Genomic DNA, 14,591 nt, shown 5'->3' on the forward strand with positions numbered 1-14,591 from the left:
CGTGCTCGTGGGCGACGGGCATCGGCTCCTCGGTGAAGTGGGTGAGGAGCTCGGGGGTCGGGGCGCCCCGGGCGAAGGCGGCGCAGAGGGCGCGGACGGGGTAGATGATGGTTTCTCGGGGGATCATTTGGTTAAGCTGATAGTATTATCGTTATCTTAGTAGGAAGGAGTGGAGATGGTCGAGCATCAATCAGCATGGGTATGTATGTACAAGTTTCCACCATCGGGTACATATACCTACCTCAGCGTGTCAATCCAGCAAGAAGGAAATCCAGCCAAACAAAAATCCCGTCTCAGAAAGAATGGGTGAATCGCAAACAAAAGCAAGTTTCTCACTGCTCAGACAATAAAGTGCCGATCTTCCCATTCAACAACAATAATTATTTTCTGTATTAAGCCATCCATCCACGAGGTTGGTTAGGTCAGCCCGGCGCCAGGGTCCCAAAGAAGCAAGCAGCGCGACCATCTCTGCGCAGGGTTAAGTCGTGAATACAAAATTTTTATGTCGTTGATGGAGGGAGGTTGATAGGCGGTTGACGCTGACCTGACCATGATGTCATCCCCATCTTCCCCTCTGAGGCGGGGCCCCGATTGGGGCCAAGGCCAGGGCTTAGGGCTTGGGGTTTGGGGCTTAGGGCTGAGCCAATCATTTCCTCCAACCAGTTTGATTGATACCTGGTTGTTTACCCGGTTACATGTGCATATACGTGGTAGTCTGGACTTGGTGACGCAGATTCATATTACTATTCTAAGTCAGACTTATGGCTTTGACGATCTGCCCTGTAAGGCGCCATCAGTAGATGCTAGGAAGGATAGCCTATGGATAAGAGCCGGGTTACGAATACGTGGCATGTCGAGTCTGCTGAATAGATGATGGGACATAGGATGATGGTATAAGATAGGGTAGGTTAGCGCTATGTATGAAGGAGAATAGGGCATATTCTACAGTATCTTGTCAACTAGGCATACTGTTGATACCACATATATGCATCAATAACAGTTTGCTACCATTTCCATTCTATATTGCTCTTCATTCATTCATTCTTTCTTTCTGTCTTTCTTTTCTTTTCTTTTCTTTTTCTTTTTTCTTTTTTTTTCCCCAATTTTTCGGACTCTGTAATTTAAGTGACTAGACTGGATGAAGTAGTCATGGCGGAAATAACGCCTTCATCGTAAAACAAAAGAAAGGTCCTTGGATCCGAAAGATGCTCCGTATTATTATTTATAAGGCCGACTCCCTGAGCATGTGCACTTGCATATTCTCGATAAATTCTTCTGTCGTGTTGTACGTCAGATCCAACATCTCACTTGCCCGTCATTGGTCCTGACGATCGCGTCGCCATCAGCTGCTGAGCACGTCAGCTGGTAATCCAAACCCCTCTTTTGTTTTGAATAGCATCGATAATATGAACGAAAATATGGACCAAAATCCAGTGGAATCCGATTTCATACTGCGAGCGCCTCCGCCCAATTTTAATGCCACTCCCGGCAGCATCGTCACCGACATCCAAACCGCTCTCGACAACACCCGCCAGCTACAGGACCATCTCGTCGCATCCATCCTCCCGGAAGATGCCACCTTTGCCACCGTCCTGATGCCTCTCGCCGAAGATGAGAACAAAACGTTGGCCCTCCGCCGGCTGCACCGTTTCTACGGGTCTATCGCCCCCTCCGCCACCCTGCGCGACGCCAGCCACAGAGCAGACATCCTGGTCGGCGACTTCGATGCCCAGACACTGCTGCGCGAGGACCTGTTCCGGCTGATCGACGCCGTCGTGCAGCGCGGCGAGCCTCTAGACCCGGAATCGCAGTCCTATCTGCAGCGCAAGCACCGCGATTTCGTGCTGAATGGTATCCGGATCGATGACCCGGTAAAACGGGCTCGCTCTGCGGAGGTCCAGCGTGAGCTCCGCCAACAGATTCTGGCCTCGCTGAAGAGCATCAATGCCACTTCGGGGATCTGGCTGACAGAAGATGAACTGAAGGGATTTCCTGAACCCGCCCTCGCGGGGCTGAAAAGAGGCGAAGACGGCAAGGTGTGGTTCCCATTCAAGCGGCCGCGATGCAGTTCGTCGAGAACGAGTCGACCAGACGCAGACTGTATGTCAGCAACGACAACCGGTGCGTGGACAATGTGCCGCGGCTGAGGCAGATCGTCCTGCTGCGGGACGAGGCGGCCAGACTGCTAGGGTACCGAAACTATATGCAGCTGAGTCTGGAGGACAAGATGGCCGATTCGGTGGAATTGGTCCGTAATTTCGTCACCAGTCTTCGCGAGAAGCTGACACCTGCTGCTCGGATAGAGCTGGAGGAGCTGCGGCAGCTGAAGAAAGCGAACAAACAGGACGAGTTTCCTGATGCGAAAGTGGAAAGGTTCTACATCTGGGACTACGACTATTACAGAACGCGGACCAAGGCTGAAAAGTGCTCGTTTGACGAGAGAAAGTTCTCGGAATTTCTCCCTGTACCGGACGCTGCATGGTATGATGGCCATTTTCTCGCGACTGTTTGGCATTCGGTTTCGGGAAATTCCTCCGGATCAGTACGCGCTGTTTGGCGAGGGGCATGTCATGACCTGGCATGAGGAGGTATCAGTTTACAGTGTGTGGGACGACAGCAGCAGCAGTAGTGAAGGAGATTTCCTAGGCTACCTCTATCTGGACCTCTTCCCTCGAGACGACAAGTATAATCACGCGGGACACTATCTCCTCCAGCCGGTAGGAATCCATTACCCAAATCTGAAACTGCTATCCTCTAACATCTATACAGGGATATACAACATCGTCTGGACAGCGCCGACATCCCGCCTCCGCCTTGGTGATGAACCTCCCCAAGCCCCTGCCACACAAACCCAGCCTGCTGCGACACGACGAGATCCGCTCGCTGTTCCACGAGCTGGGGCACGCAGTGCACAATCTCGTGTCGCGGGTGCGCTATGCCGTCTTCCACGGGACGTTTGTGGCGCGCGACTTTGTCGAGATTCCCAGTATCATGCTGGAGAACTGGTGGTGGACGCCAGCCGTGGTACAGGAGCTGGGGTATCACTATTCGTATGTCAGCGATGGCAATTTCGCTACATCTCCACAGGAACGACCCCCGGAACGTCTGGACGACGAGACGATCCGCAATCCTCTCCAGACCCGTCATCTGGACAGCGCGCTGGGCGTCCTGATACATTCCACCTCACCATGTTCGACATGGCGGTACATTCGCCCTCGACGCGCGCCGAGGCTGAAGCCATGAACCTGTCCGCGATGTGGAATCGGATGCTGAGCGAAGTGACGATGCTAAGCGGGTTGGAGGAAGAAGACGGATGGGAATGGGGACATGGCTGCACGCGCTTTGGGTTTATTGTCCGGGGGTACGAGGCTGGATATTACGCTTATCCGCTGTGAGTACAACTCCTGTCTACAGACCTACCTACCTGCCTATATGTATATACACTCATCGAGAGCTCGACAGAGGCAAGGCCAACGCGCAGGACCTCTTCACGACAAAGTTTGGGAGTAATCCCATGGATCGCGATGTAGCGATGCGATTCCGCCGGACGGTGCTGGAGCCTGCTGGGAGTTGGGAGGGAATGGAGCTGCTGGAAGCGGGGCGACGGTATACATGGCGGCGCGCAACAAGGACAAAGCCGAGGGGGCGATTCGGCAGATCGAGTCTGCAGCGGCCAAGAAGGACAAGGGAGGACAGCAGCAGGCTAGGACCGGGAGTCTGAAATACCTTCCGATTGATCTCAACGACCTGCGCACAGTCAAACCGTTCGTCGAGGCCTTCCTCGCAGCGGAGACGAGGCTGGATCTGCTGTACAACAACGCCGGCGTCGCCAATGTGCCGCCCTCGCGCCGCACCGCCCAGGGCCTCGAGACGCATCTCGGCGTCAACTGCGTGGGACACTATCTGCTGACGCAGCTGCTGGCTCCGATACTGGTGGCGACGGCTAAAGACCCTAATACGCCCCCAAACAGCGTGCGCGTCATCTGGTCCAGCAGCATGCTCGTCGACGCGCTGGCGCCCCCCGAGGGCGTGCCGCCGGGGGAGCTGGACAAACCGCACCGCGACCAAGACCGCAACTACGCCATCAGCAAGGCCGGGAATTGGTTCCTGGCGGCGCGGCTGGCCAAGCAGCTCGGGCCCGAGGGCGTGGTCAGCATCACGCAGAACCCGGGCAATCTGGTCACGCCCATCTGGAAGGAAACCAACCGGCTCGTCTACTACGCGGTGCGGCCGGTGCTGTACAAGACGGTGCGCGGCACGCAGACGCTGCTGTGGGCAGGGCTGTCCCAGGACATTACGGTGGCGGATGGCGGACGCTATGTGATTCCCTGGGGGCGATGGCATCCGAATCCGCGGAAGGAGTTGCTTGAGGCGATCAAGGATGAGGACGAGGGGGGGAAGGGCTATGCCAGGGGGTTTGAGGAGTGGTGTAAGAAGGTGAGCGATGAGTTTAGGTAGCAGATATACATAGAGAGAGAAAGGGAGAAGGAAAGAAAAGAATTCATAAATCAATAACCTGACTTGACTTTATTTGACAACCCGTCAACAGAAAAAAAAATGGATAAAATTGAACAGAATGATCGAATGACGAAGACACGATTGAATTTGAATAGAGAGAGAATCTCTGCTACAGCAGTCTTATACATTCAAGGAAATGCAATAGAACATACGATACGATACCACCTACCAAATACAATTTAATTTATTGCAGAGCAATAAATAGCTCAATCAGCATATTAGAGTGAGAATGGGAATGGGAATGGGAATGACGTTGAATATCTCAACTATTAAGGCTGGATTGTAATTACTTAATTATCTGGACAGGCAGTTAGTTTTGCTGTGTGCATTACAGTATTGATGAGATGAGATGAGGAGATGAGATTGCAATATCTAGGCTTTAGCTTCTATCTACAGTCATGGACAAAAGTACAGTTCTTGATGTCGATAACAGGAGTGTATCCTGACTGAATTGTATGAAGGTCAAGCTGACGCTTAGTTGACAAGCGCGTACAGATCCCCGTTGGTCGCGTTGGTGTCGTTCCGACCCAGCGAGCCCAGGCCAAAGTTGTGGATGACACCCCGCAGCAGGCCGTAGTGGGTGATGTAGGTGTCGTCCTTGGTGTTCGGGGTGATGCCGTGGCCAAACAGCACCGTGGCGATGCTGTTGTTGTTGTTGGGGATGCTGTCGCTGTCGTTGGTCCAGGTCGCCTCGTCCCAGGTCGCCACGACCAGCGTGCCCTGCTCCTGCAGCGCCGGCAGGTACATGTCCAGGAAGGCGTTCAGCCACATGCCCGACGTGGTCGACTGGTGCACGTAGTCGCTGTCCGACTCCGGGTCGTGCCCGTTGTGCAGCATGTCCGGCACGTAGAACGAATAGGCCGGCAGGCTGTGCGAGCGCACGTCGGCATCGAACTTGTCCGTCGCGTTGTAGATCTTGCTGCACCGCCGGTAGTCGGTGGTGTACGTGGTGAACAGCATCGCCGGCGTGTCCAGCCGCCGGTAGATCTGGCTCACCCACTCGGGGTTGGTGTTGTCCATGGGGCCGTACGTCACGTAGTTGTTGCAGTCGTTGGGCCCGCGCTGCGTCTCCGCCGGGTTGTACCATTCGACGTACGTCGCGTAGTCCAGGCCCTTGGCGTCCAGCAGGTCGTAGACGGTCGTCGCGTTGATGTGGTAGAAGTCTTCGTTGGCGATGCCGAAGAAGTCGCCCGCCACCATGGCCGCGTAGTTGGGCAGCGACGGGTGCGTGATGCCGTGGCTGTTGGTGAGCAGCTTGCCCCGGCGCGCCAGCAGCTGCCACCACGGGTCGCTCATGGTCCAGCCGTAGTACTCGTTCTCGAAGATGATGTGAAGGATCTTCTGGAACTTTTGGCCATGCTCGTCGTCCCGACGGGCCTTGTCAGACGGGTTCGGGTTGATGGCCTTGGGCTTGCCCTCGCTGATGAGGAAGAAGGGGTACTTGGTCAGCGAGTCGGGCGGAGCAGTGTAGCCGGTGAAGTTGGTGATGGCGACGGTGTTGTTGTTGACCTGCCACGAGTAGTATCCGCCGTAGTTGGCGTTGGCAAACGGCGGTTTGAACTGGAAGGTGTAGTTGGCCAGCTTGGGGTCGTCAGCCTTGTAGACGCCGCCGCCGATGAACGGCACCTTGCTGTCGGGCAGGCTCTGTCCAGCCGCGCAGGCGGACAAAGCCAGGAGGGCGAGAGCAGTGGCGTGCATTTTGTCGGTGGCAGAGAAAGTAATCAACGAGCGACTGGATCTGCTATACAGAGAGAGACAATGTCCGGAGGAGATCGTGTCGGCAGCCTGTTTATATACTCCATCTTGACACGCTGAATCGTCTGCATCGCAAGAGGATCCTCAGCACGTGGACTGATCTCGGCGGCAATTGGACATCTGAATGAAGCAGCACGTCGAGCAGGAGGCATTGCAGACGGCGATGCATATCCACCTGGATACGGCGGAATGAGGGTTCGGCCAAGGCGCCATCTTGAGCTTAGCAATGCCGAGAACGAGGGGAAAAGCTTGGGAAGCTTGTCTGGAGGTCAGAGCGTGAGCCAAGAATATTAAATTCATGTTATATTCAGGAACAGCCCTGGAGACTTCTGGACGTCTGAACCAGTCTTTCTCTGCAAGCTGACATGTCAGTAAAAGACCTATTACCAGGATAGATTGATTCATCTGCTGGAAAGAACAAAGGCATGGAAGAGAAAGAAGTGTCATACATTCTAGACCATCGCAGCATAACAGAAAAGGATTATTCCTGCTCACGAACGACGCCATCTCAACCCTAATCAAGCCGAGGCTCATCCGGCCAATCGACGAGGACGTAAATGTCATCGCTCTCCAGGTCCTCGCGTGGCGCGGGATGATCGACACACGATGCAGTTATTCCCGCGTGTATTTTTTGTTCTTGTTGCTTTCAGGACATCCCTCTGGTCGATCTTTTATCGGAGTAATTCACACTGGCACGAGCAGAAGGATCATATCAAAGACAGGAAGGAAGAAGAGGGAAAGACAAGATAGAACATCAACAGACAGGCAGTGTTCTAGCAGTAGAAGAGACCTGATGTGCCTGCATAGTATGCCATGCCCATGGAGTAAGAGTGGACAGGCCCTAGCACAGGTCGATGCGTCTGACGGGATCTGATCGCGATCCGACGTCAACGCTTCTTCGGCGCTTCCGCTGGCGGGGACAGCCCAGCCACGTGGATCAATGGACTGGATAGAAGCGCAGAAGGAAGAATAATGACTCGAGGCAAGCTGGATCTCGAACGTGCGCAGACGTCCGTGCGTGTTGGAGAATAATATTATTAACTCCGACGCGCACGGTCGTTCGGGACTCGTCCGAGACGGACGGGCGTAATTGCTGCAATGGGCAAGCCCGAGCAGTGACGCCGGAGTTCCGAGCAAAACCGGAGTTCCGTAAGGCAACTGCATTGAAATTGAATAATGAGTTGGTAGTCGAATATTAATAATGTATTATTTATAATCTGTTTATAATCTGTTTACGTGTGATATACCATTTCCTGCATAGTGCAGGTCAAACTGCATACGAGAGAGTACAGTACATGTGCATATAGCACTTAATCCGGTCATCGACTCGGAACACATAAAGAAGAGATGATTTTACTACCTAATCCTGCAGAGATGCTAGTTCCTGCATTTAAAACTGGCAAAAAAAATAATCTGGAAAAATGAGGACGGATAAGGACGAAATACAAGCAGATATTCCTAACAAGAAAATATCCGTGACCCTCTTTTGTTTTTTTGGTGACATTCCTGTTAATTATTTCTATTAGCAAACGTAGTTAGAAATATGGAACTCTCTCAATGACTTTATGGCATATACATGCGTAAATCAAACATAGGAACAGTCCTTACATATCCCTGATTTGATTTGAACGACAAAACAATTAATGCAATTAACTCTCTAGTCCATCCTCTCTTGCCATACTTCGTAACAACCCTATTCAGATGCACATGAAGAGTGAATGATGGGCAGACTTCCTGAGTAATTCTCGATTTAGGTAGTTAAAGAAAGATCCAATGGAATCAGTATTCAAAGTGTCTTACGAGAAGAACTCTCAGAAATTATGGGTCCCTAGCTTGGCCTGCTGGTGTGTGGACTGTCGATTTGACAAACTCTCGGTATATACTAATCTGCAGTTTTTTTTTTATAAGCACTGTGGAACAGTTGGAATGGAGGAGCTTGGGAACAACAGAGCTGGCAATAAGAGTATATAACTAACAATAAAGTAGATTGTCTGCGTGAATCCCATTTCAAAGGCAATACTGATCGCAAGAAAAAGTATTTCTTTTCAGCTCGCGACAGCAGATTTAGTTTTCTTATCCGTCAATATGTGTTCTTGGTTATCCTCACTGCTGGCCTGCTCAACTCTCCATAATCGAAGCTGCGCTCCTTCCTATCGAATCAATTGACTAATCTTAATATTTATCTAGCTGCGGATAATGCCATTGCTGGTCTGATATGCAAAGCAGTGCTGAAGATGCTATTTCTGGCATTCAGAAGGAATCTGCCTGGCTTTGTCTGTTACAAAAACGGATAGGACATCAAGGGGCAACAAAACTAATGACATTCCTTCCATAAGGAACACTTTATTTTAAAAATAATTTCTTTGTTTTGATTCAGATTGAAAATATCCTGGATCTGACAGCATTCATTGAATTCACTCTTGTCATCTAGCTTGACAAAATTCACTCTTGCAATCCCGCTTGTTGATAAGGAACTGTGAAGGCACACACAAATCCACACTCGAGGATGAAGCAGGAGGTGATAATGAATTGCTGCCTGCAATCTTCGTGCCAGCCCATCTGGGTCAGGCCACCTGTGCGAGCTGACGACAGGCCGGCATCTTTCTTGCTTAAAGGCACCTCCCACTTTCTACCCGTGCTGCCACCTCAGCCATCCTCTCGACACTCCGCCATGGATCGTCCTCGAGACTCTTTCTCCTCGCTGCTGCTGTCACATTGGGCGAAATTTACGGCCAATGTCAGGGCTGTCAACGCTGGATCCTGGACTTGCGTCGTGGATGGACGCAACTTGGACCTCGCTTCAGTTGTTGTCATCGCAAGGTAGACAGTCAGGTCATTTTCTTTTGTTCACTGCTCTCCTCTTACTCTCACACTCTGTTACCCACCAGCTGACTTCTCAGATATGGAGGATCGGTTGATCTCGACCCAGCTGCTATGCGTGCCATCACCGCCAGCGCAGAAGCCTTCCAAGCCAGCCTGTCGAAAGGGCTCATCGTCTACGGGGTGAACACAGGCTTCGGGGGCAGCGCTGACACTCGTCCAGACGCCATCGAAGAGCTCCAGCACGCGCTCATACGCGGCCTCCACTACGGCGTTCTGGCAGACCCGACGCGACGAAGCCCTCTGCAGGGCGCGTTGTCACTGTCCAACATGGCAGCTTTGCTCGACAACACCGCCTTGCCCATCGACCACCCCACGGCGGCGACCTGTATGCCAGAAGCCTGGGTTCGAGCCTCGATGCTGGTCCGCCTCAATTCTCTGGCCGGCGGCGTCTCCGGAACTAGACTCGCCACCGTCCAGGCGCTCGCGCAACTGATCAACAAAGACGTGGTCCCTCGCGTTCCGATCAGAGGAAGCATCTCTGCCTCCGGCGACCTCAGCCCGTTGTCGTATATCGGAGGCGTCATGCAGGGCAAACCGAGCCTGACGGCGTGGGTGGGCAGTCGTTTGCCAGATGGATCGCGCCCCGTGGAACGCGCAGACCGCGCCCTGGCCCAGGCTGGCATCGAGCCCATTTCTCTCGGACCCAAGGAGGGCCTCGCCATCGTCAACGGGACAGCCGTATCGGCCGGCGTGGCTGCTCTGGTGCTTCACGAGGCGCATCTCCAGGCGGCACTCTCCCAGGTTCTCACGGCCATGACCGTCGAGGCCCTGTGCGGCACTGATGAGAGCTTCGATCCGTTCCTGGCCAAGGTGCGCCCTCATCCCGGCCAGATCGAGTCGGCACGGAACATCTTTGCCTTCCTGGCCGATTCCCAGCTCGTCCATCGCAGCGACGGAACCGAAGAATCCTCCCTCCGCCAGGATCGCTACTCGATCCGCACGGCCTCGCAATGGATTGGCCCCGTCCTGGAAGACCTGACGGCAGCACACCGGCAAATCCTCATCGAGATCAATTCCGTCACGGACAACCCTCTGATCGACACCGAAGGGGCACGCATCTTGCACGGAGGGAACTTCCAGGCCAAGGTGGTGACTTCAGCGGTGGAAAAGATCCGGCAGGGCTGCCAGACGATCGGGCGGATGCTGTCGGTGCAGTGCACGGAGCTGATCAACCCAGCGACAAACCGCGGGCTGCCCCCGAACCTGGTGGTCGACGAGCCCAGCGAGTCGTATATCTGGAAAGGGACGGACATCCTAGTGGCTGCACTGCAGTCGGAGCTGGGGTTTCTCGCAAACCCGGTGGCCAGCCACGTCCAGACGGCCGAGATGGGCAACCAGTCCCTGAACTCGCTGGCGCTGATATCGGCTCGCTACACGCTGGACGCGCTGGATGTGCTGTCGCAATTGGCGGCCGCGCATCTCCTGGCTCTCTGCCAGGCGCTTGACCTGCGCGCCATGAACCTCCGGTTTCTCGAGGCTTTCGCCGGGGAGTTCCAGGCCATCACGACGCATGCTTTCAGCGGCATCCTTCGGGACGCAGCCCAGTTGGACGACCTTCAAACGAGACTGTGGGGAGCACTGAAGATGCACCTGGGTCGCACGGCGCACATGGATTCGAGCAAGAGGTTTACCTATATCATGGAATCGCTGCAACCGCTGATCCTGAAGTCGACGCCGTCCTCGGTAGAAACTCTTTCAGCGATGAAATCATGGATGGCTCAGTGTAGCGACCGCGCTCTGGAGCTGTTCAGCATCACGCGCTCGCAGTATCGAAGCCAGCCCGATGCGTGTCCGTTTCTGGGCGCTGCTGCCCGCCGGATGTACAGCTTCGTGCGCGGACGACTCGGAGTGCCGTTCTTCGGCGAAGATGAGATCAAGACGCCTGATCCAGCGGGGCTGTCCGATCATAGCGGCCATACTGCGCCCTCAGTGGGAGCATTCATCTCCACGGTCTACGAATCGATCCGCTCTGGCGCGCTCTACGATCCGGTCATTGAATGCTTCCGGGATGCTGCGAGATGATGACAGTGAGTCATAGAAAATTTTTCTACACAGATATTCCGTGCTTGTATTACTTCAGAATTAATCAACGGGTCGACAAACCAATTCCGCTGATTGAACAGAAGCGTTGATATTTAAGTCATCCTGTAAAGGACTTGACAAGGAACACTTGCTTACTACAAAAAAAAACGAAAAAAACAAAAGAAAGCATAAATAGAAGACTGTGGCTTACCTACCTAGTTTTTCTCCTTTATGCATAATTCAATCAGAACATTAATTTTAATTATTCGGTAGAAACCCTTTGCATAGACGAATATTCTCACCTGATTGGGCGACGGAATCATCGGATGCGGATCCACTGCAGCCACGCTTGTCGCTTTTTTATTCTGCATAAAGCTGCTTGTGCATGGTTCTGCAGGATGCGATTATTGTCTTTTATTTATACAGTCAAGAGAGAAAATGATCCTGAAGAGGATAGGAGACTATTAGCTTGGGTTGGTAAGGGCGAAGACCAGTTAGTATGGAGTATTACTATGAGTATTACTTCTTGCCTGGCTAGACTACTGAACTAATCGCGGGGTCTGCATCTATTTTTATGCTGCTCATTAATAATAATAATGACTGCGTGCCTGACGCCGTGGCCAGCGAATCGAGCGTGATTACACATGGCGCCTGAGCTTATTCCCTGCAGTCTCGTTGCCGCATTTCCCGAAGACGTACTCCGTAGATATGCCTGTCACTGTCCCCTCGTAGACAGACTTGCACCTCGACTTTGTCGCCTGCTGCGCTATCTCTGTACTCGGGCAAAAGCACCATGGTCTAGAGGTCGTCTTTGTTGATTCTCTGCTCACCGTCCCCGCTTCTGGGGAGCACGTGCTCCGCCATGTATCTGTATGCTTATCCTTATCCCTGTTACTCCTTCCGGAGAGCGCTGAAGCCCACGCTCGCTGTCGTCTTGACTTTGGCCATCGTGCTGCTGGTCTACTCCCGCGATGCATGGTATCTCTCGTCGGGGGACCGGGAGATAGCCCGGATGCGCCTGTGTAAGTATAAGTAATGTATTCCATCTGCAGCTGCAATCACATGACCGCTGATATCGGACGATGCGAATAACTTCGTACAGCCATGGCAGAGCCCTCCACCCACCTCTGGCGGCCGGAAGACGCAGCTCGCCACGGCGAGTCGCGCCCCTTCAACGCCACCATCATCGCGCTGGTGCGCAACGAGGAGCTGGACGGCATGGTCTACTCGATGCGCCAGCTGGAGCGGTCGTGGAACTCGAAATTCAACTACCCGTGGACCTTCTTCAACGACGTGCCGTTTACGGAGGAATTCAAGCGCCGGACGCAGGCGGAGACCAAGGCTGAGTGTCGATATGGTACGTATGCCATGCGTGTATTTATGTCTTCATGCTGACTCCGCAGAATTGGTCCCCCCCGAACACTGGGATGTCCCCGACTGGATCGACCCCAACGTCCTGCAGCAGTCGATCGACAAGATGAATGCCAAATGGGTCAAGCATGCCTCCCAGATCAGCTACCATCAGATGTGTCGCTGGTACTCGGGGTTTTTCTACAAGCACCCGGCGTTGAAGGACATGAAGTACTACTGGCGGGTGGAGCCGAATGTGAAGTGAGCAGCCACATATATGAATTTTTAGGATCATACTGACTCTGTAGATTCTTCTGCGACATCAACTACGACGTCTTCCGGTTCATGGCAGACCACAACAAGACGTACGGCTTCACCATCAACATCTACGACGACCCCAACACGCTGCCCTCGCTGTGGCCCGAAACCATGGCCTTCCTGGAGCAGCATCCCGAGTATCTCAGTCCGGACAACTCGCTCGACTGGCTGACCGACGCCACCGGCCGGCCCGACGTCACCGCGCGCGCCCACGGCTACAGCACCTGTCACTTCTGGAGCAACTTTGAGATTGGCGACCTGGACTTTTGGCGCAGTCCGGCCTACGAGGCGTACTTTGCGCATCTGGACCGTGCAAAGGGCTTTTTCTATGAGCGCTGGGGGGATGCCCCGGTTCATAGTGTTGCGTTGGGGCTGTTTGCCGAGAATCGTAACATTCATTGGTAGCCTCTCCTCTACCATTCAGCTCTCTATGCCCTTTCTTCGTACGAGGTGTATATACTTACATGCCCGCAGGTTCAGAGACATCGGCTACCAACACAGCGTCTTCAGCAACTGCCCCGACACGCCCAACTGCCACGGCTGCCGGCCCAACAAACTGGCCCCGCTGACGCTGTGGCTGAACAAGGAAGACTGCCGCGTAAACTGGTTCCGGCAGGTGTGCGCCAGCCGGCGGAAAAACGGCGATATGAATGACGAGGACGGGTTATGTGGGGAGTATGCTGACGGAGAGTAAATGGTTATACCATTCTGGATTAGGTGTTTCGGTTGGTTGTATACGGTATATGGTATGGAATATGATATAGTGATGTATGTACGTATATCGTGCTATGTGATGATTCATTCAATTCATGAAATTAGTATGTCCACTTTGTTTGTAGTTACCAAACTTGGAAATAATAATAAATAGTAAGGAAAGTAGTATCTACAGTAAGTACATACATACATACATATCTCGATGCTATCTAAAATATACAAGGGATTTATTTTGGGCAAGCGAAATTTGCAGTCAGTCAGTAAGTCGTCAGTCATTCTCTCTGTGTATTCTTAGTCTGACCCACGTATATCTTTCTATGAAAACCCTAAATTATTACTAGTAGGAATAGTAATCATCAACCGTTTCTTACTCTGTCGAGACCTGGCCTGATGTTCAAAAAGGGGTTAAAAAAAATGCCAGGGGAAGAGAATTACAATAACAAAAAATAATACTTGAAAGGGCTAAGAATACTGCGTCAGTACAGTCAGTCAATGATATTACATAGTTTATGATGTACAGTAGTTCTCTGATTCCTTGCACCATACGTATGCCATCTGTACATACATACGGCTACGAGTCTGCACGAAGCAACATGATAAACGTGAACAGCACAAATGTCCAGTCGACATTCATTGTACAGTACTAATGCTAGCACACTAATGGTTTACTGTACGTACAGTAATACTGATAATATAAATTGTCGTGTTTTTATTTATAGGCTTCCTTTTCCTTATGTCGTCTTTCTTTCTTTTCTTTCTTTCTTTTTCGGCGTCAATCACCCGTCTCCAGACTGTAGAGGTAGAGAATACGTGGTGATAGATATCTAGGGACGAAGAATCAGGGATCCATTCTTCAATGCAGTATTCTACGTTACACATGTAAACAATACTGTAAGAGGGATTGCAATTCCCGTAAAATACAAGAGAAAACGAAGAAGGAATATATGGTATATCTCTACGAGTTAAAAGAGATATCTATCTAATATCAGTACTAGAAATGGTTTTTGTCCCGATCAAGCATGAAAGCTTCT

General features: G+C 52.3%; 4 protein-coding genes across 4 annotated transcripts; 3 read left to right on the top strand and 1 right to left on the bottom strand.

Annotated features, from left to right (window-relative positions):
• Window positions 1–1,418: 1,418 nt before the first annotated feature.
• Window positions 1,419–4,458, top strand: T310_2976 (uncharacterized protein; the record flags this gene model as incomplete). Its single annotated transcript, XM_013474143.1, has 4 exons — window positions 1,419–2,100; window positions 2,374–2,601; window positions 2,770–3,391; window positions 3,531–4,458. 4 exons carry the CDS (start codon window positions 1,419–1,421, stop codon window positions 4,456–4,458), a joined length of 2,460 nt encoding a protein of 819 aa, XP_013329597.1.
• A 534-nt stretch (window positions 4,459–4,992) lies between these two features.
• Window positions 4,993–6,216, bottom strand: T310_2977 (uncharacterized protein; the record flags this gene model as incomplete). The annotated part of the gene is made up of 1 exon (XM_013474144.1): window positions 4,993–6,216. One exon carries the CDS (start codon window positions 6,214–6,216, stop codon window positions 4,993–4,995), a length of 1,224 nt encoding a protein of 407 aa, XP_013329598.1.
• Window positions 6,217–8,944: 2,728 nt separating this feature from the next.
• Window positions 8,945–11,178, top strand: T310_2978 (Phenylalanine ammonia-lyase; the record flags this gene model as incomplete). Its single annotated transcript, XM_013474145.1, has 2 exons — window positions 8,945–9,093; window positions 9,174–11,178. 2 exons carry the CDS (start codon window positions 8,945–8,947, stop codon window positions 11,176–11,178), a joined length of 2,154 nt encoding a protein of 717 aa, XP_013329599.1.
• An 862-nt stretch (window positions 11,179–12,040) lies between these two features.
• T310_2979 (uncharacterized protein) lies at window positions 12,041–13,901 on the top strand (the record flags this gene model as incomplete). Its single annotated transcript, XM_013474146.1, has 9 exons — window positions 12,041–12,200; window positions 12,281–12,535; window positions 12,582–12,789; window positions 12,837–13,247; window positions 13,321–13,521; window positions 13,564–13,614; window positions 13,715–13,734; window positions 13,784–13,820; window positions 13,856–13,901. 9 exons carry the CDS (start codon window positions 12,041–12,043, stop codon window positions 13,899–13,901), a joined length of 1,389 nt encoding a protein of 462 aa, XP_013329600.1.
• Window positions 13,902–14,591: the final 690 nt, after the last annotated feature.

This window comes from Rasamsonia emersonii (genome assembly GCF_000968595.1).
Source record: "Rasamsonia emersonii CBS 393.64 chromosome Unknown ctg1118621760045, whole genome shotgun sequence".
Lineage (NCBI taxonomy): Eukaryota > Fungi > Ascomycota > Eurotiomycetes > Eurotiales > Trichocomaceae > Rasamsonia > Rasamsonia emersonii.